The sequence below is a fragment of the Lissotriton vulgaris genome, chromosome 4_1 (assembly GCF_964263255.1).
Source record: "Lissotriton vulgaris chromosome 4_1, aLisVul1.2, whole genome shotgun sequence".
Lineage (NCBI taxonomy): Eukaryota > Metazoa > Chordata > Amphibia > Caudata > Salamandridae > Lissotriton > Lissotriton vulgaris.
Genome location: NC_141691.1, coordinates 2,141,124,557 through 2,141,146,417, shown reverse-complemented (window position 1 = coordinate 2,141,146,417; position 21,861 = coordinate 2,141,124,557). Strand labels below are relative to the sequence as shown.

At 46.9% G+C, this 21,861-nt stretch overlaps 1 protein-coding gene across 1 annotated transcript in view; it reads right to left on the bottom strand.

The window, feature by feature from the left end:
• Positions 1-9,633: 9,633 nt before the first annotated feature.
• Positions 9,634-21,861, bottom strand: part of LOC147725253 (GTPase IMAP family member 5-like) — a 102,877-nt gene continuing 90,649 nt past the window's right edge. Inside the window, exon 3 of the mRNA XM_086967150.1 lies at positions 9,634-11,384. Coding sequence (XP_086823276.1) covers positions 10,546-11,384 — 839 coding nt within the window. The 3' untranslated portion in view covers positions 9,634-10,545. The remainder of the gene's footprint in view (positions 11,385-21,861) is intronic.

Sequence of the window (21,861 nt, the reverse complement as noted above, 5' to 3'; positions counted from 1 at the left end):
TAGCGCTCAGCATAACTCAGCTTGCAGTGTGTTTTGTCCGTGAACTGTGCTTTACTCGCATCGTTTTGCCACATTTGCATATCACTCTTAGGAAAGCTGGGCATTGCTTTCTTTTAACTAAATCTATTTTTGTGCCAGTTTTTCAGCGCCAGCTCGCATTTCCCGGTCCTGTTGCTTAACTCCCCGTCCATATTGTTGTGCCTGCAGCCCGCCCCTCCCCCTACGCTCCCGCCTCCCTGCTCCCCCTCCCACGCTCCGCCCCCTCCACCATCCATTTAAGGCTGATGAGCCAACGCGCAGCGTCCACGCACTACGGCCTCGCCGAAGGTGCGCCAAAGGTAAGCCCGTCTACGCCCGTCCGCGCCTGGACCGCGCCCAGCGCCAGAGCCCCTGGTCCTCGTAAAGTCATCCCCTCCCGCATTACTTACGATGCCACCACCCTCCTAGCCCTCAACCCCGGTCGCTCCCTCAACTGCGTCCAAGCTGCTCCTGGACACACCCATGGACCCTTTTCCTGCTTCTCCTGCAAGTTCGACGGCACCAAGAGCAACTCCTCATCTACGAACTCACAACAGATATCCGATCCCAACCACCTTCAATGCATCCTGCTCAACACCCGCTCGGTCCACAGACACGCCATTGACCTCTGGAATCTACTCGACACCATCTCTCCGGACGTCGCCTTCCTAACAGAAACATGGATGAATGCCTCTTCAGCCCCAGACATCACCATTGCCATCCCGGAAGGCTATAAGATCATTCGCAAGGACCGTATCGGCCACACAGGAGGAGGCATCGCTATCGTCCATAAGAAATCCATCCGCATCTCAACCAGCTCAGAAGTCAACCTCGCCAACTCTGAACACCTTCACTTCCAGATCCACATCGACCCCAAGACCACACTCAGAGGCACCCTCCTTTACAGGCCACCAGGACCCCGCGCACAATTTAGTGAAGACATCACAGACTTCATCACTCCACACGCGCTCCCCTCCGAGGACTACATCCTTTTGGGAGACCTCAACTTTCACCTTGAAAAGAACAACGACCGCAACACCACCACCCTTTTGGACAACCTCGCAAACCTCGGACTTAGACAACTTGTCACTACCCCCACCCACGTCGCAGGTCACACACTCGACCCTATCTTCACCTCCAGCAAACATGTTTCCTTCAGCCACACCACTGCTCTCCTTTGGACTGACCACAGCTGCGTTCACTTCACCTACAACAAGCCCACATCCAACAACCACCCCCAACCCACTCTGCAAAGAAACTGGAACAAAATCACCATTGACCAGATCTCCTCATCGCTTCTTCAAAAGCCCCCCGCCCACTCCTCAAACCCAGACAAAGCAGCCACCAACCTCACCCAATGGTTATCCAACAGCGCCGACATCCTAGCACCACTGAAAAAATGACAAATCAAACTAGGCAGCAAGAAGGCCTCCTGGTTCAACGATGACCTTAAGAAATCCAAGAAACTCTGTCGCTCCCTCGAGAAGACCTGGAAAAAAGACCCAACCACCAGCACCAAGGACGCCTTCAAAAACGCCACCCGCATACACCACCAACTAATCCGAAATGCCAAGAAAGCAGCCTTCAAGGACCGTCTAGATAACAACGCCCACAACAGCAAGGAACTATTCAACATCGTCAAGGAATTTACCAACCCCTCAGCCAACTCCAACGACATCACCCCCTCTCAAGCCCTCTGCGACTCCCTAGCCTCATTCTTCCACAACAAAATTGCAGACATCCACAACAGCTTCGACAACCAACCCGGAGACCAACCCACCCAATCCCCTGCAGGACCCCCACCCCCCCTGAACATCCTCAATGACTGGAAGCCAATCTCCACTGAGGACACCATCCGTCTGATGAACTCTATCCACTCAGGATCCCCCACTGACCCTTGCCCTCACCACATCTTTAACAAAGCAGACTCCATTATTGCACCGCACCTCCGAGACGTCATCAACTGCTCCCTCAACTCCGCAACCTTCCCGGAAAGCTGGAAACATGCCGAACTCAGCGCCCTCCTGAAGAAACCCACAGCTGACCCCACCGAACTCAAAAACTATCGCCCTATCTCACTCCTTCCATTCCCGGCCAAAGTCATCGAGAAAGCTGTCAACAACCAGCTCGCCGCATTCCTCGAAATCAACAAATCCCTCGACTCCTCACAGTCCGGATTCCGAGCCAAGCACAGCACCGAAACCGCCCTCATAGCAGCAACAGACGACATTCGAACTCTACTGGACAATGGAGACACGGTCGCCCTCATCCTCCTTGACCTCTCCGCAGCCTTCGACACAGTCTGCCACAGCACCCTTCTACAGCGCCTCAGAAATATCGGAATACAAGGAAAAGCACTGGAATGGATCACCTCGTTCCTCTCCGGAAGAACCCAGAGAGTCCGCCTTCCACCATTCAAGTCAGAGGCTACTGAAGTCATCTGCGGCATACCTCAAGGGTCCTCTCTCAGTCCCACCCTCTTCAACGTTTACATGAGCCCCCTCGCGGCCATCGCACGCCAACATAACCTCAACATCATCTCCTACGCCGACGACACTCAACTGATCCTGTCACTCACCAGAGACCCTAACGCGGCCAAAACCAACCTACACGCAGGAATGAAAGAAGTAGCCGAATGGATGAAGCACAGCCGTCTGAAACTGAACTCAGACAAAACAGAAGTCCTCATCTTAGGTACCTCCCCCTCCGCCTGGGACGACTCTTGGTGGCCAGAGGCCCTTGGAAAAGCACCCATCCCGACGGACCACGCACGGAACCTGGGCGTCATCCTGGATTCCTCACTCTCGATGAACAGACAAGTCAACGCCGTTTCTTCATCTTGCTTCAACATTCTTCGCATGCTCAAAAAAACATTTCGCTGGATCCCTACCGAAACTAGAAAAACAGTCACCCACGCTCTGGTCACGAGCCGACTGGACTACGGAAACACCCTCTACGCCGGCACCACCGCAAAACTCCAGAAAAAACTACAACGCATCCAGAACGCCTCAGCCAGGTTCATATTAGACATCCCGCGTAAAGAACACATCTCTGATCACCTGAAAAACCTCCACTGGCTCCCCGTCAATAAGAGGATCACTTTCCGGCTCCTAACCCACGCACACAAAGCACTCTACAAAATTGGACCCGAATGCCTCAACACGCGACTATCCTTCTACACCCCCTCCCGCCAGCTACGATCCTCCAACCAAGCCCTTGCCACTGTACCTCGCATCAACAAAACCACCATGGGAGGTAGATCCTTCTCCTACCTAGCAGCTAAAACTTGGAACTCACTTCCCACTCACCTTCGCCTTACTCAGAACCACCTAGCATTCAGAAAGCAACTCAAAACGTGGATATTCGACAAGTAACTCCCCACCCTTCTTCAAGCGCCTTGAGACCCTCTGGGTATGTAGCGCGCTATACAAATCTTTTGACTTGACTTGACTTGACATGAATCAACTGCTACTAAGATGTACTTATACGCAGTATCAGAAGAAAATGGACCGCAGTGATCCAAATAAACGCATCCAAGTGGTTTATTCGAGATGTACAACTGTGTCTGAGGCGGACGCGCAGCAGTTGAAGGCTTAATCTGCTGGCAAATGTCACATTGAAGGACATAATCGCGCGTCTGTTTATACAGTCCCCGCCACCAGAACCTCTGTTGTAGCTGAGTTACAGTGGCTGAGACGCCCGCATGCGCAGACGCCACACCTTCATGCGCCGCTGTAATCAAAGCAGCTCTGCGATCCGAGTTGGGAACTAGACGTTCGCCAACTTCAGGGATTTTCACATAAGGAACCTTATCGGGACTTAAGTGGTATGTGTATTTAGAAGGGAACCCCGCAGGATATTTACTTCCCTTCTCCGTTGCAGCAACTTCTGCCAAGATGTCATCATCTATTTTGCTTTTGGACCTCGTGACCGCTGCAACTAAGTATTTTGATACTGCTGACTTCGCTGCTTCATCAGCAAGCGAGTTGCCAACAGCGTGGACCCACACGCGCTGATGACCGAGAGTATGAATCACAAACACAAGTGGCAGCTTCTCTTTCATTTCCGCCACTCGGACCCAGATCATTTATGTTTTATTGTGCTACCTTTGGAATCGTGAAATTCATTTTGAATCCAAAAGAACAAGTTCTCATTGTAAGACTGGACACAGTAGTAAGAATCACTTACGATCAAAGTCGTCACACTAGGATCAGCGTACTCCAATGCAAGCATCAGTGCACGAAGCTCTGCTAATTGTGTGGTGCAGTCCCCAAGTGTCTGCGTATGCACGACACTGGACTTAAACTCATTGTTCACCATGGCCCCGACCACAATGGCGCACGCGGAAACGTAGGCATGTTTAGAGCCATGCGCAACCTGTGCCGAACCATCAGTGTAAATGATGCAATGGAAATCCTCCAACGGCCGCATTGCTAATGGAGCAGGATGAACAAATTCATACTGTAAATACTCCTGCGACCGTAAAGTAAATAAACGTGACATCCTGGGACGTCAAGGATGCAGCCCATTGAATCCACTGAGGATGCAAAGCTTTGGAATTAGGTACACTGGCTTTCGTAACCGCCTCTAAGGCAGGACACGGGGTAACAACCAACATGCGCTTTCCGTGTGACAGGGCACGTTCCTTAAGAATTGCCATCTGCACAGCCGTTAAAACTTTCTCCACAGTGGAAAAACGCAATTCAGCCAAAGTGTACAAGTGTGACTTGTAAGCAATAGGTACTGTGTCTCCTTCATTAAAAGTCAGGTACGTGAAACCCACCGCCCCAGGGATAATTCTTATCACCGGGTTGGTTTGGTTATCATGAGTCTGTAAGTATTCAGAAGCGAGCAAATCAGCCTGCAAAGACTGCAGAATGGCCGAATGCTCAGGCAGCCAGCATGATTTGGAAAAAGATGGTTGTATCAAAGCATACAAAGGCTTGATACGCTGGGCATATTCCGGAATGTATGTCCTCCCGAAATTCAGAAAGCCCAGTAGAGATTGTAATTTTTTCAGTGTTGTCGGAGAGCGCAACTGTGCGCATTTCTCCAGGAAGTGGGGTGCTAAACCCTTCCCTTCGTTGTTAAGCTCGTAACCAAGAAACAACACTGTGTACTCTGCAATGTGCGATTTTGCAAAGTTAAACTTGTAACCTATGTCAGCAAAGTTACAAATTATGCTATTTACCCGACACAGATGCTCCCAAAGATTGTCGTCTGTGAGATAAATGTCATCCACATACGAACAAGCAACTGGGTCGAAGCTCTCCAGAAGAGAGACAATGCGTGCGGAAAATACTCCAGGACTGTTCTTGTAGCCCATTGGGAGTCGCCTAAACATTTTTTGCACACCGCCGCATGTAAAACTGGTCCATTGGGAACTTAGACCGTCTAATCTATGGGCATAAAAACCATTGGAAATGTCAAGCGTGGTTTTGAACCGTTTACGCTCAAGACTATTCACTAACGCAGAGCCATGAGTATTCTGTACTGCGCAGTTACGGCAATGCGAGTTCAAATGCCTATAATCCAAAACCAAACGATATGAGCCGTCCGGCTTGTTCACAGTAAAAAGGGGGTTATTCATCGGTGACACACACGTTTCAATTACACCTTGATATTCCAATTGTTCAAGGATAGCCGCGACTGAAGCTTTGGCTTCACGCCGTATGGGATATTGAGGTTGAGGCTGTGGCTGAGACCGTAAAGGAATCTCGTGGCTTGGTGACAATTTATCCCAGCCACACTGATTGCGGTACACAGCCGGCGCAAGCACCAGAGCCCACTCTTCTGCAAAATACAGCGCCTCCACTCTCGGCACAGTGTGCGCGAAGCTGGGTAGGATTACCTCCTCCCCTCGCGGAGCTGCGAGAACAAAAGGTGGGGGCCAGTCAGCCTCCGAAAGCAAAATGTCATACGTAGACGAGAGATTTTCCCAAAATACCCCTTTTACAGTTCGCTGTATGTCACCTTCAATGAGCAGGACAATTTCAAAAAGTCGTTCAGGGGGAGCAACATGCGTATCAGCAGTTTCAATCACAACATAAGAATCAGTCGCTGTCACCTTCAACAGTGGACGGAGGGCCTCTCTCACTATGGTAATCTCTGCTGCGCTGTCCAGCAAGGTCAGAGCCCACGTCAGATTCCGAAGCCGCGTTCTCACTATCTGGGGCATAACGATGCGCGGTCAGGGCAGCGACTTTCTTCGTGGCAAACTGTGGTCTCTTGGGCGTAGAGCCTTCCTGCGGATCTCCACCGGCACGCGGGCGGGGCTGACCACGTCCTTGCTGGCCACCCCGGCCCCTGCCGCCCCCTCCACTACCGGTTGACGGAGCCGATGAGTCCTGAAAGGAACGAGGAGAGCGTTGGTCAGAAGCCTGAAACCTCTCAGGCGATTTAATCATCGCGCGGTTGCGCAATTCATAAACACGATCCGACTGCGCAGGCAACGGAGACGCAGGAGCAGAAACATGTGTTTGTTGTTGTTGTTGCTTACCCTGATTCTGCTTTTTAGGCCAATTTTGTTTCTTGGACTTTTGTTGACCACTAGTTTCCGATATCTGACCCTGGGGCTGCTTCTTCTCCTTATCAGGAAAAGCTTTAACCCCCATTGCATTGCGGCCAACCATTTTGTAAGCAGCTACAATTATCCTTGCTAACCGTCGGGGTCGTTCGGCCTCGGGAACCAACGCTAATGCGTTAGCAACTTGAAAGTTCACTGCATCCCCCTTGACATTCGCAAGGATCAGATCGCAAACCACATCAAAGGAGCCACACAGGCGCATACCCAATTCAACAGCCGACTCCGGTCCGTGTTCGTCTTGAACACGTTTAAGGACCCCACCTAGATTGGTCACAGACGGGGAGCCATAGCACCTCGCATAGACCGCTGCAAAAGTCTTGCCCCAGGTCTCACAGTCAACAAGTTCAGGAGCCAAATCTTTCGGCAAACTTAGTGTAAGAATCCGGTGCTTATCACCCGGACTCATGTTGGGAAACACAGCTTCCAGCTGGCCGAATTTCTCAGCAAGCCAGAACGGAAAATCATCCTTGTCCTGGGGCTTTTTACCCATCACGGAATTAACCATGACCGGATTGATTTTCAGACCAGCATGTTCTGCACGAAGCTGTGCGCCCCTAGGGGCTGCGTCCTGAACATTACAGCTCGTGTAATGAACAAGCGCTCTAATCACTTCCACCGCAACTTCATGAAGCCGCCGCAGATCAGCCACGTTACAAGTGGCACGTCGAGGGTGAGGAGTAAATCCAGCCAAAGCGGGCCAAGGAGTGCCCGGAATGGACAAAGGACCTAACCTCGGAGCGGTCAAAGCGTGCGGTAGGACGCCACCAAACCAAACTCCATGCTGCCAAGCGTCAATAGGAACTTCCAGTGCCCTGTACGGAGCGTACGCAACCGGTACATCCGAAGCAGTGTATGAGTGGAACACACCAGAATTAGCGTCCACTGCCGGAAATGTCACCCACGAATAAAACAGTTCGTACGGGTAAGCATGTTCCGCACTCACCACCAGAACCACAGCCAAGCCTTCCAGAGGAACATCATACATCCGCAAATGGTCACGCACCACAATGCAACTATGCTGCGGGATGTCCACGGCTTGAGCCATGTCAGCACAGGAAAGTGAAAACACAAAGAATACTTTGTAGCACAACTGGGTAGTAATTCAAAGAAACCGTTTTAGATAGATTCAAGCTTGAAAAAGACCTATTTCAAAAATAGGTAGGTTTTTCCGACACTGCCGTTTTCCGGAAACGGGAATGAAGGCGTTAAGGTTTGAATGATATACTACTCGAGTGTCATGATATAAGGCCAATCAACGTATGGGCGCCATGTAGCAGGGTTTCCGTTCTCCCACAGAACTGTGCACAGAGATCTAGAACCTGGGTGAGTTAGGGTGACCCACAGCTCACCTTTGTTTCAGAAATCCCCTTACCAAGCTAGCTACAGTGTCTCATCGGTAGTAATAACTTACCAATGACTTAGACAATCCAGAACATGAACTTAGAGTACCTCAGGTATCGTGGAACACATGAACACTCTTTCGTTATATTATCATTCCAAACCGAAACTGGGAGGCAAAGAATACACGTGCAAGTTTGAAATGTTTATTTTTCAATGCAGCATTCTCAAACGCAGTATCTTGTATAATATCAATATACATATTATAAAAATCAGAGTCAGCAGCATAGTCACTAATCCATAGTAAGCAAAAGGTGATAGCATTTTATGATGCAAAAATCTATAGAATTCTGTATCACCTATATTTCGCGCACCCTAATTAGCATATTATATTATATCTAACAAGGTCTCATCTGGGTTCTTAGCAGGGCGGACCCATACCTCTAATTCTCAGTAGGAGGAGATCACATCAACAGCTACCAGCTCTCAGCATGCTCAGCATCAAGTGTGTTGATTCATTCCCTGTAACTGTATCTTAAACCCACGTAGAGCCAAATGTTGGCAGAAACATTATTTGTGTTATGACTAACGTGGTGCGAGGATCAGGCCTTCAGCAACCTTGTGTTAGGTTATTCTGAGAGTGTGCAGTTCTCAGTGTGCAGACAGTTGTACCAAGTGTCCCAAGCACGACTGATACCAGGGCAATAACATATTATTCTCAAATAAATCACATCTTTCGTCTAGGTTGAAAGCTACAATAACAATTAGGTGTTGTGTGCAAACCGAAGCAGAAAGAAAATATGGCGTTTAAACATTTAATAAGCACATGCTAACTTAACACAATATATAGAAACGTAGTAACCATATGACATTGGTTTAATTAAAGAATTTGGCTCACAGACAAGATGCCAGATCAACCGGTCAGTTGCATTCATCAGATGAAACCCAAACAATGCCTAGTAGTAAGGATCACCCTAGATAACAGACATCACACCCGGCCACCTGGCCCACCTCAGAATGTGACCCCCGGTTGGTATTTATGGCCCCTTTTATCAGAGTGGGATCAAGCACATAAACATGCAATGTATGACCCACTGGACCAGTATTTCCTGTCCATGGAGAGCCGAGCTTCACTTTATTGCACCAACTTTACAGTATAAAGCATGCCATGTACCTAACGGAAAGTGAATTCCGGAAGCAGCTGTAGGAGATGGGGCTTCTATTACTGGCCATTATTGTTTAATTAAACATTAACTGTTCCTGGTTTCCAAGCCTAGCATTCTTCTTTTTGATAATCAGAACCTGCTTCAACAGGAGCAACAGCTGCATACTCACACCTCCCTATGGGACTCCACTCACCAGGATCCCCCACTGGACCTAACTCCCTCCAAGTGCTCTCCTCTTCCTCACAGGGCGCATTGGTTTTGGCAAGCAGGAAGGCGCTGGTGCTTCAGGCTCCAGGGCAGGGAGACTAGCATACCTTAGACCCCAGTCTTAGTCACGAGTAGAAATCTTCTGCTCCTCGACCTGAAGCCTAACTGGCTGCTTAGTAGTTGGAATATGGAGTTCTGATGGTTGAATCATGATTGTGGAGCTTTTAACTTACCTTTGTTCTAGTTTGTATTTACCTTGATACATCTGACTTTACACTTGGAAAGGAAAGGACATTGACAAAAAGCAACGTTGTAGCTTTAAAGAGGATATTTATTTCTACATAGTTCCAAAAACTATCAATTTGTTTTAGCATGTGGATATGTGTTTGTATAACATGCATCTCCTACACAGGTGCAGTAGAAGCAAAGTGAAGAAGTAATGCGTGGCACATGGGTGGTGCACCTTAGCTTGAGTTTCTGGGTGGGGGAGTGAGAGAGGTAGTGTAGCATATATCAATACTAGTAACTCATATCCACTACATCTAAGTACATGGTATTATTTCATCATGAGAAATGAAGGCTGGCTTTTGTATGTGTGGGCTCTTTTACTTTATCAGGCCGCTCATGCACCCCAGGGGCTACACAAGTTTAGATGAGAAGTAATAAATCACCCAAGGGACTGGTTCAAGCATTCCTTCCACAACTCACGGATTGGAGATTATTTACACTGGGGCAGATTTACAAGAAACTGACACATCTGCATAGATACGTCTGTTTCCTTGTGTCACCTCCAAATGTCTGTGCGCCACCATGGATGCACTGTATTTACAATACAATGCACAATGGCAAAAGGAATTACAGATACGTCAGAAATTCTGACGCATCTGTTGGAGGAAAAGAAACACATTGTTGGAGTTTGTCACAAAAGTGACACAACTCCAGCAATGCACCAGAAAACATAGGCAGGTCCCATGCAAACTTCCCTGCGTCAATCCTTACGCCTGGTCTGAGAAGGCATACGGACTTTGACCCAGTGAAGGCGTAGTGTGATGCAGTGAAATCTTGTAAATTTCACTGCATCACTTCTACGTAACTTAATGCATGGGAACGCCCACCCTGCATACATTATACCTGGTGTAGGTATAATGTGAAACAGGGCTTTACAATGTGATGCATCTCCCTAGATGTGTCACATCGTAAAAGAAAAGCAACTTTTACGCTACAGCTGCATCAAAAAAGTGCTGCAATGGTGGAGAAAAAGTGACGTAAGGGGCTTGTAAATCTGCCCCTCCGTATTTTGCACAACCCTCCCACAACACCTGATATTAAAACCATGGGAATTACTGTGTATGCAAATGACCAGCTTGCAACTGCTGCTACTATCAGCCCAACTATCAACCCAACCACCACTCCTGTAGCTGTGCCCGTGTTCAACATGTCTTTAAAAATATTTGCTTCACCAGGAGTAAAATGTCCCCTGTTGTCGACCTCGATTTGTTTTATTATGTTGCTCAACTCCATCACCTGCTGGGTGTTTTCGTCGCCAGTCGCCTTGTTGTTAAATGCACAGTAACGATTCCCACATTTTGCAATAAGCTTCATGAGATGAGGCTCAGCTTCATTCACAAACTGATGGATTGATCTATCTTCTAGGTCCTCTTTTCGGGTGAACACGATGACCATGTGCTTCAGCGCCCTCCTTCCAAACAGGCTTTGAATCCTTTCGACAGACTGCTGTTCCTCTTGGCTGAACCGCCCCACCTGGAGGACCAGGACTATGGCATGTGGTCCTGGATGACAGAGCTTCAGACACTCTCTCATATCGCTCCTCACTTCTTCTTCAGGTACATATCTGTTGAAGAAACCAGGAGTATCGACTACTACAAGGCTCCTTCCATCCTGATTCCCAGTCTTTGCGTCACACGTCAAGGTAACTGAATTCTGAGAAGCCCTGGACAAAAACTGCTTCCCACCAAGGATGGAGTTTCCAGTGGCACTTTTTCCAGCTCCTGCACTTCCAGTGAGTATAATTCTCAGCTCTCCGACATTAGTCCCATAGTTTCCGTAATCTGCAAAGCAAAAAAGATTGACAATCTTATTGTTTTATCTCATTTTACATTTTTATACACTGCTCTAGCATCAGGAAAACTGAAATAAACAAATACACCAGTACACTAGACTGGAGATAATTTTGTCACCTCAAAATATCCTCTACTCAAGTGCTGTCAGTTTGTTTGTGCAGCACCATGTATTTTGTATTCGGGGATCAGAGCTTCCTTTCATTTAATTGTTTCTCATTCGGAAGGGTTTCACTTTTCCTCTGTGTAACATTACAAGGCTTTTTATGGCCTTATAAATATGTGCCCCTTTCATGCAGAAAACTGCGTGAAAAGCGTGTTCCATGGATATTGCTGGGGGCATTCCCAGCAACATCCATGGATTTTTGACATTGCCCCAGATTTATGAGAAATTGTCAGTCTGTGTCAGTGCCATAGAGTAAGGGAGGCACAGTCAGGAGAAATATCTTTATTTCTCCTAGTTTTTACGCTTTCTGTGTGTGCTGCATTGTGCAGCACACACAGAAAGAGAAAAAAATCTCTTGTGACTGTTTTGTGCTGGAAGGTTTCCTTTCCTGCACAAAAATAATCATTCCCGCAAGGCAGGCATCGGCGTTGGCGCACGGTAGCCCATTGTGTGCTGGCACAGGCGAGTAGGACAGGAATGAGCCATATCTAATAGATACAGCACATTCCTGACCTTTTCTTTTGCCAGAGGGCACATTGTGCTTTTCCTAACCCTTGTCACTTGCAATCTCCCGCACTGCGCTGGCATCACACCACACCTGAAGGAGCTCACTGGCTCCTCATTCACAAACGAAAACAGCTCAAACTCCTCACCCACACTTTCAAGGTACTACATAACACTAGCCCAGCATACCTCCATAACTGCATCAGCTTTTACAAATCTTTGAGACACCTCTGCTCATTCTTACTCCTACTTCTACACATCCCATGCATACAGAAAACAGATCAGGGGCAGTATTATACAAAGTGCCCCGGGGCGCAAAGAATATCTGCGCCCACTTTGCCGTCCCCGGGCCACTTTGGTACTATAGAAGGAGATGCAGACGATTGTGCAGATAGGGCTGGGGCACAGATAACACGAGGGCTATCCTCAGAGGCGTGGCCCCATGCAAATGAGGGGATCTCTTTGCCTTTACACCCATGCCTTAAAATAGAGGTTACCAAAGGGGATGTTGGACGGTGCGTTTGAGCAAATCAAACACTCACCCCCAGTCAACTGATCTGGGTTTAATCCATCACCATTCTTTAGCTCACTGCACCACCCCAGTGCAGACATGGCCATATGCAAATCAGTCTGATCTTGTGCCTCATCGGAACAGTCCAGCCCGAACTGCCAAGCCATGTCTTCCCTAGACTGGAAACAAGCATCCTGGGACCGGTTTGGGATTCCTAATCCTCATCAGCCAGGCTATCTTGAATCCAGTGGTAGAGTGAGCAAGGGACCCACGTCTGGGAAAACCCTGCCAACTTAGGCTGAACAAAGCAATACCAAATGGGATGATGGACCGCTTTGTTCGCCCTAAGTTGGCAGGGGGTGGTGGAGTGAGCTAAAGAATGCTGATGGATTAAACCCAGATCAGTTGACTGAGGGTGAGTATGTGATTTGCTCAAGCCCTCCGTCCATCATCCCCTTTGGTATTGTATAATAGACGTGGCACAAATGTAAAGAAGCTATCAGGGGGCGCACTCATAGTACACCACCTAAAATGTGGTTCACTGTCAGTGCGCCCCCTGATGTCACCCCTCTGCAGGGGGCTTACAGGGGTCCTATGGACTCCCTAGACATCTCCTTGTAGGTGGGTGCAATACCTCATTGCATCCTCCTGCAAGGGGATCTCTCACCCCTCTTAAAAATCTTGCATGAATAGACATCTACCTTGAAAAAGACAAGAGGCGATTTTCAAAACAGGAACAGTTGTTTTAATTAAACACTTCGGCCAGCTGCACAGTTACAGAAGCAGGTCTGAGGACTGTTTCAAAGTTAAATCAATCCGGATGAGTTTTTATACATTTCTTTGGGTATCTTAAGTGCTTCCGACAGTCATTTTTTTTACACAAGAATTGTACCTAAGGCCCTTGATAACAGCTGCAGGTGGGCCTCAACCATGCATGGACACAATGAGGGCCAGTGAATAATGTGTCCAGATGTCTGGCATGGGTACACGTGGTCCCTGCGTGCATATGTATGTTGTGTCCTGATTGGCTGTGTGTCCCATAGTTCATATGGAATCTGACTTTATGGTGTTTCGGGAATGTATGCACCACTCTGGCCATGTGTGCTTTATGGGGGCCAATGTCCCTGGACCATTGTGGTGTCAAAGTGCTTATCTGGTGAAGTGAACTGAGTTTTCAGATTGCTTGTTTGTCTGATGGTTACATGCCACCCCACCTGTGACCTGCAATCAGTAACCTCAGGCCTAGGTTGCAGAGCCTGCCTGACCACGTATTTCTGAGTCGAGGTTTGAATGAAATTTTTCATTGAACGAATTTGATAATAGTGAGGCGATTTTGTTCTTGTATGCAAGTGTTTCATTATAAACATTGCCATTGATTTAATCAATATTAACATTCCTTATCCAGTCGAATTTTCAACTACATTACCTAACCAATACTTCATGACATTCATATTTTTGGGGATTTATTGTTCTTCAGTTTTGACTATTACTACTTTCCTACTTACTTGTATTCTGCACAATTTGAGGACTGTGTTTTTACAGCAAGAAATCCCCATTTCCAGAAAACCACACAAAACCAATAGGAATATGAAAACGGGCCGCAATGACATGCAGAGACAGATCAACCACCGGGAGAGCAGGAGAACCAATTTTCATACCACTCCTGCTCAGGGCACTTCCCTCCTCTAGCATGTCTCCTTGTAGATGGTGCTATGCGTGGATGGCAAGAGTTAGCGTCCCATTGTCCATATCGCAGCAGGGTTCACCAACTTTGGCACACATCCCACCCTCCATTGTGGTCATCAAGTCCAACACATACCAATGCTGCATCACCCTGAGGCGGATGGCTCTTAGTTCTTCCTTGATTGCATTCAGGCCGAGCTCAGTGCTGTTCTTCATCTACAACATTTGCCATCTGGTTATTTGTAACTAGCAGTGTTCACTTTCATCAACAAGGTGATGAAGGTGTGGAACTTCCCATGATTATTTGTGTGTCAGAAAACAGACTGAATTATTCTGGAATGTCCTTGTACTAAGCCCAGGCAAAATATTCAGCAGTTCTCTTTTCTCGAGCCTGATGCAACAGAATCATCTTCTTCTTTAGTGGATGTTGGTTCAAGTCTGACAGATATTCTCCGTAAATGTCCAGGGTCAAAGTATGTATGATGTAGGTGGAGCAGAAGCCACACCATCCAGGGATGAGCTGAATGGAAGCAAACTTGCCCCATCGCCAGTACGTGACCATCAGCATCGAGGTGCCCCATTGCATGTCCAGAATGTGCAATATTGTGCCACAGTTTTCATATGTTCCCAGTGGAATGGTTCCGTTACTTCTGAAACACAAGGAATGCAGTGTACGTTGCTGTACAATTAGGGGTTGTCACTTCCTTTCTAAACACGTTTATCTATTCACCTCAATATCCCAGATTTCCTGACATGAATGCTGTTGTTCAACCCTCCCGTACGAGACTCATTTCTCTATTTATCATCGAGGTGAATGGCCCTGCACTGCCACTCCATGTCTGGGGTCCATTTGTTATTAATGAAGACAGCCCCAGCTATGCTAAATGCCACCCAGGGACCACAGATGGAAGCGGGAGCGGAGGTGTTCATGCATTGCTATGGTGGTTTTTGTACCTCCAAGAATCTATTTTCTGGAAAGTCTTGGACCAAACAATATCCTCCCCTTTGGTGCCCATCCTGCTCATCCTATCTTGCTCACTTTGAATCTTGCTGAGCTCAGTGAAATGTACAATGCTATGGGAGTCATCCTGTAATGGGTCAGATTCACTACTATTTTATGGTGTCCCGCTCAGTTGGGTTGTGTCCTGGCCCTAATCCTACAAAGCTATAGGTGAAGAAGGCATTTTGCGTTTTCGGGGGCTACCTCTGGGGACATCTTGGGACTCTTGTAACTGGGGGTGAGTGTCTGAAAAGTTTCAGTGCTCGGTCCATCATCTACTTGTGTTTGTTATGTTCGCCCTAAGTTGGCAAGGTATGCCCAGACGTGGGTCCCTTGCTGTCTTTGCCACTGGATTCAAGCTAGCCTGACTGATAAGTGGTGAATCCCCAAAACAGGTCTCAGTATGATTGTTTCCGGTCCAATGAAGTGAGGTAATATAAATTTTGTGATCGATTGTGTCCCCTATCTTAGACCCCAACGACTCCGTGTACACGCTACAAGTACATGTATGTTCCCTCCACTTCAAGCTATGAAGACGCAAATACATTTGCGTCCAACGTTAACATGTCCTCTTTCAGATCCACCATGAATGGGTCAAATAGTCCGTTCCTAAATATGCCATGCCAACGTCTTTATGTAGTGTACTTTACACGTTTTTCAGCTCTGGCGAAGTAGGCCCTGAATTCTGCCATCGAGTCTTTTCCTGCCTTCTGACTCTGAATCTCAAACCTGGGCCTGCATCTGTACTCGTGACCTCTGCCTTACTCCCTGTGCGGCTAACGGTGCTTGGCTCAGCCTGTTGCCTGCCAAGACTGTATTCAACCTTCGAATTATCTGCTCCACTCCTCGAAAATACATTCCTGTCTAGTAGTTTCACGTCAACATCCTTCCAGCTGCAGAGTAAAGGGCTCGGCCTCACTGTCTCTGTGCAAGTAATTCATGGCTCTGTTTCCATGGTAGGCCCATGCCCTCCCTCGCACCCCTCGCATCTCATGCAGACACGTAGACGCTCATACACGCACTCACAGTCAGTATAGAATAGCCTCTTGTCCGAGAGACCTTTTCCTTCCAGATAATACAGTTCCTTAAACATAAGATACTAGATACGATTTGGGATTAGGTTGATCTGACATCCAGACTTCTGTCTCCACATGTAGGGCTAAATGTCAAGTCCCCCTTCACCCCTCAAGTTACACGTACATTGCACGTCATACTGCTGCGCGCGCATCTCTGCCATATATTTCTGCTGACACTGCCGGATTCACTCATGGATCCGCCTACTTGTGACATCATGTTAAATGACGTTCTTGTTCACGCCTATTGTAACGCCTTTTTGTATTACGTACATGCACCCTTATCTCTCTTCTCAGCTGTTACGCCTCCTGCATATGCCTTTACTGTAATGCATTGACTATATATATGAATGCTTGTCAATAATGTATTGTCGCATACTTGCATACTCGCATATGACCATCGACTCTGTCAGTCAGTCCCTTCCCGAACCTGCGTGGTGACGGAACGGTATGCACCCTTGGCTCGAGCCAATATGCTAATCACCCAATTCCTTTTTAAGGAATAAAACCCTTTTTGAGAAACCTCAAATATCACGGATTTTGCCTCTTATTTATTATGAGTTATTCTTATTGACTTTACCGCATAGAAATTCAGTACCAGGTAATTAAATTTACCACATAATTGGCGCCCGAATAGGGACCCCTCCCCCATCTCACCCGCCGGAGGTGCTTTGCAGGCTTAGTCCCCTGCCACAGCCGGACGGAAACTACGCGTACCCACAGGATTTCCTGTATCTCCCTCAGGCCAACGGAGGTGACTGAGGCCGCGATCGACACCCAGACGAGGCGGTGAGAAGTGCGGAGGATCCCGACCAGAGCCTAGCTGAGAGAGCAAGATCCGAGGTATACGGAGGCCCACCAGGTTCCGAAGTTCCGAAGTATCTGCGTCACGAGTCGAGTCTGAATCCAGTCCGAATCCAGTCCAGTCCAGTCCAGAGTTTCCGAATCCTTCTGTTTCCATGCTTCCCGGTGAGTACCGTTGCTGGGGACGCAGCTAGACGTGCGCATTAGTTTGTGCCGGTCAAGACAGGTTTGGGCACACAGACCAGGTCTGCACTGTTTTAGACAGTGTATCTGTACTGTTTAGCAGTATATCCAGTCTGCACTGTTGAGCAGTGTATCTAGTATTATGCAGTTAGCGAGTTACATTCTAATTGTTATTGTTCATCTCAAAATGTTTTAATGTGTCTCAAAATGTCGTGGTATGAGTGATTGTTCGATCGTCATTATTGTGATTATTGTGTTCATTGTGTCCATATCTAAGTAAGCACCAAGTAGACAGATTTCTAAGATGCCGTTATTCTCCAAATTAAGACAGATAAAGACTAGAAAAGGGATACTCGAGGAAGCTGTTCCCATTCCACCTAGGGACACTCCAGGGTACTTTATGTACCACAAGCACGGCCTAGATGCCGTTCTATTTCTCGACTTATGGGTGGACTACACTAAAGATCTAGCAGAGAACCAGAGATGGCCCGCTGCAGGGACATGGGATTCAGATTGCATCATAAGAGTAGAAGAAGCATTACGGAAAAAGAAAGCCAGACAGTCACAGAAGGATGCCATCGAATTGTGGCGTAAAGAATCGCATAGGCGTACAGAAAAAGCACTTAGAAAAGAAGAGAAAAGGAAAGAGGATTCAGACAAGGCCCAAGAAAACGTATTAGTTGAGGAGGGTATCCGAGTAAAAATAGAACAAGTAGACAGACAACTAAACACCCTTAGGAATGGTATGTATCCTCTCCTGGCCGAAGGTTTACCTAAGGCCACTCCGGAAGTACCAAAAGATCTACCACTTCCCATGCTCCCGACCAAAATACATCCCAAAACCGCGAAGGACATTTTCCTTTCTTCCTATCTAGATGATGTAGCGCCCGCATATGTTAATACTGCACCGCTGCGCACACCTCCTACTGGCGGCGCTCGACCTCGAGACAATCAGCCCCTACCCCCGCGACAAGCTACTCCTCCACCTCTTCCTCCCGTTACGAATGTCCCTCCTGGTCTTCCTCCCGTTCATCCAGCTCTTCCCGCACCCATTCCTCCCACTTTGCACCCGAACAACCCTTTCGGAGCCAGTGCCTCAGGAGGCGCGTCCGGAGGAGCGATAGGTTTCCAGACACCTCCACAAGTACAAAGATGGACTTACAGGGATCTAGCACAACAACGTACACCTCGATCAGCCGATTTTGATATAATAAAAGAGCGTCTCGGGGATTGTAGATATGATCCAGTACCCGGTAGAAATGATGAAAGATTAATACTAGCATCAGTACGACTAAGACGGGTCACCAACTTTTTGTTGACCCTACCCGGAATGGTTCAACATCTAGACAGAATATATCATTTTGTCCAAACAGGGCAAGGACCTGAGAGTATTAAGGAAGCCATGGCTCACCAGAAAGTTGACATCCAAGCCAAGATATTACGGTTTTTTATAAACTGCTTAATAAGAGAACAAGATAGGCCGGGGATGGACCCGGAGGAAATGAAAGCACTTCATAGATGGGGTCAGAATATAGCAGACGGGAACCATGATAAACAGAATTGTATAAAAAACATGTATCAAAGAATCAGAAGCGTAGTAATAAAAATACATGAAACAAGACAGTTAGAACCAGAAAATGAATCAGACAAGTTTGAGTCCTCAGAGGAGGAGCAACCAGAAGAAGCTACAGGACAAGCACAATTACCAGTTAGAGAAACGATAGCGTATGTAGGTAAAGGACAACCTTTTAATAATTCAATACGCCCAGTGCGTCCAGAAAGTAAAAGAATTTTTCAAGAAGCCATGTGTAATACAAGAACTCCTGAACACTTATTTCAAGCTACTGATAACAGACTCCGAGAACGAATGGGGTACCATGTACTAGATTCTATGGATGAACAAGAATTAGCGAGGTCGGCAGTACAATGGGCTGACAGTCCCGAGAAATATAGTGATGATGCGTTAGCACACACATTTCTGAACATGACACCAAGTGAACAGCGTTTAGCTGGTACATACATGATACAACACCTACTTCTATTGTATAGAAGCCAACATTCCGATCCAGGCCCCCTGCCTGATATATTAGCAGAACTACTCATAAATAAGTGGAGAGGTCTAGGTACCGATCTAATTAAGGTAATTCTAGAACATCGGCACAGATATAGTGCCTTTCTATGTCCACAATCTGATTCAGCACACTCCATGGAAAGGAAAATGTATTACATGGATAGACAGAATCCGTTACGAGAAGTGCATCCAGTTCAGAATACCGATAATACACTTAGACGTGTGTTTGTGTTCACACCCATAACCAAAATAGAATTATTGGAAATGAAAAAACTAGTACCTAGCCATGATAAAGATCCCGCAGGTTTTCACCGTGAAATAAAAGACATGTTACTCATGGGTGACTATACTTATCCCGACCTTATGAAGATATTGAAAGTATTACTGCCTCCTGGTATTTATGAGAAACTTAAAGAAAAAGAATGGGAAGTGGGAAATGCAAACATTGATTGGACTGCATTAGAAAACGAAGAAAATACTAGAATTCCAGGCCAAGGGCTTGGGGATAAGGTTAAAGCATTACCAGGATTGTTGGTACAAGTGTTGCCACGTTTATTAAGTACGAAAAAGGAAGATTGGGGTGCAATCTCAGCCTGTAAACAGAAACCTGATGAAGACACTAGTGATTTTTATACTCGATTTGAGAAATGTTTTGGTATTAATAGCGGCCTGAAACCAAGCAGCGAATCATATCCACACCTTTTTGTAACGAAATTAGTCGAGAATTCACTGCCTCGGGTTAAGAACAGAGTACTGGAAGTCGAAAGCACTTGGCAAGCTAACACCCCTTCACAAATGTTACAAATGTTACAGTCCCACCAGAATAGAATTAGAGAAGAACAAGAACATGAACAAAGACGTATGAAAGACACGAAAATGAAAATGTTAGTTGCCCAGTCAGTTCCTGCTGATGGTCACAAAAAGGGTGCGACCCAGCCCAGTAATTCGACGGCTCCTGTTAAAGGGACATGTAACTACTGTAAACAGCCAGGTCATTATGTAAACGATTGTGCAGTTCTGAAACACAATATTTCCACGGGTAAGACCAAGGAGAGACCGCGCGTACCTAGACAAGATCAGGCCCAGCAACAAGCACCACAGAATATACAACATATTCCGCCCATGCCAGCTTCATCACAAACTGTAGCAGTGCCACAACAACAGCCTATTACTGCAACACAGAACACGACACAACAGATGTACCAGTATGCACAGAATGACTACCCCGATTACCAGCGGTACACATGAAACAGCCTAGAGAGGGAGTTTGGCTTACCCCTTATTGAAGTTCCTGTAGATCAAGAAGGTCCTTATGTACACAGTCAAGTGTTAGGAAAAGACAGAAAGTTTTTAATTGACACAGGGGCAAGCAGGACCACCATCAGTCACAATGAGGTTCCAGGGGCACCCCTCTCAGGCTCACAGAATGTTTCCCTTGGATTTTCAGGAAAGCCTATTATAAATGAAGTATCACAGCCACTTCCCCTTGCAGTTGGTCCCTTGACACAGACTACAGATTTATTGCTTACAAAATCATGTCCAGAAAACCTGTTAGGAATAAAGACACTGAAGGCTCTAGGAGCTATAATATGCTGTTCTCCGGAAGGAGTGCGATTATTCTTGCGAGATTTTAAAGGCCATTATGCATTAAGAGACATGGATCCCCGGTTACAGAGTGTACCTGCACACTTGTGGGCGCAAGGTCCCACTGATGTAGGTTGTATGCACATTACACCATATCGAGTCACACTCAAAGCAGGAGTGGTATTACCACGAATTCGACAATACAAGTTACCTCCAGATGCTGTAGTGGCTTTACTGAGAATAATTGACGAGCTCATTGCACAAGGAGTGGTTGTGGAAACCGACTCCAATGTATGTAATTCTCCTATCATTCCAGTTCTTAAACGTACTGATCCAAATGCACCACCTGTTTATCGATTAGTTATTGATCTGCACGAATTGAATAAATGCATTGTACCACAGTATCCTGTGGTTCCAGATATCTCTTCATTACTGACAGCTATTGATTCAGAAGCGTCGTTCTTTACTGTAATTGACCTCAAGAACGCCTTCTTTAGCATCCCAATTGATCCAGAAAGCCAATACTTGTTCGGATTCAGTTTAAATGGACGAAGTTTCAAATTTTCACGCGCACCTCAAGGATTCACAGAAAGCCCCAGCATCTATAGCCAAGCACTGAAAAGACAACTTGACAGTATCCACATGCCTGTTAACACCGCCCTACTCCAGTATGTCGATGATCTGCTGATCACCGCACAAAACGAACCCGAATGTGAAAAAGCATCACTGACGGTTTTAAATTCCTGGCTGACAAGGGGCACAAGGTTTCCCCTTCAAAGCTGCAATTCTGTGTTCAGCAAGTTGTGTACCTGGGTCACTTGCTGTCCAAAGTGGGGAGACAGCTCACTCCAGATCGCATCCAGTTAATTGTAAACATGTCACCACCGAA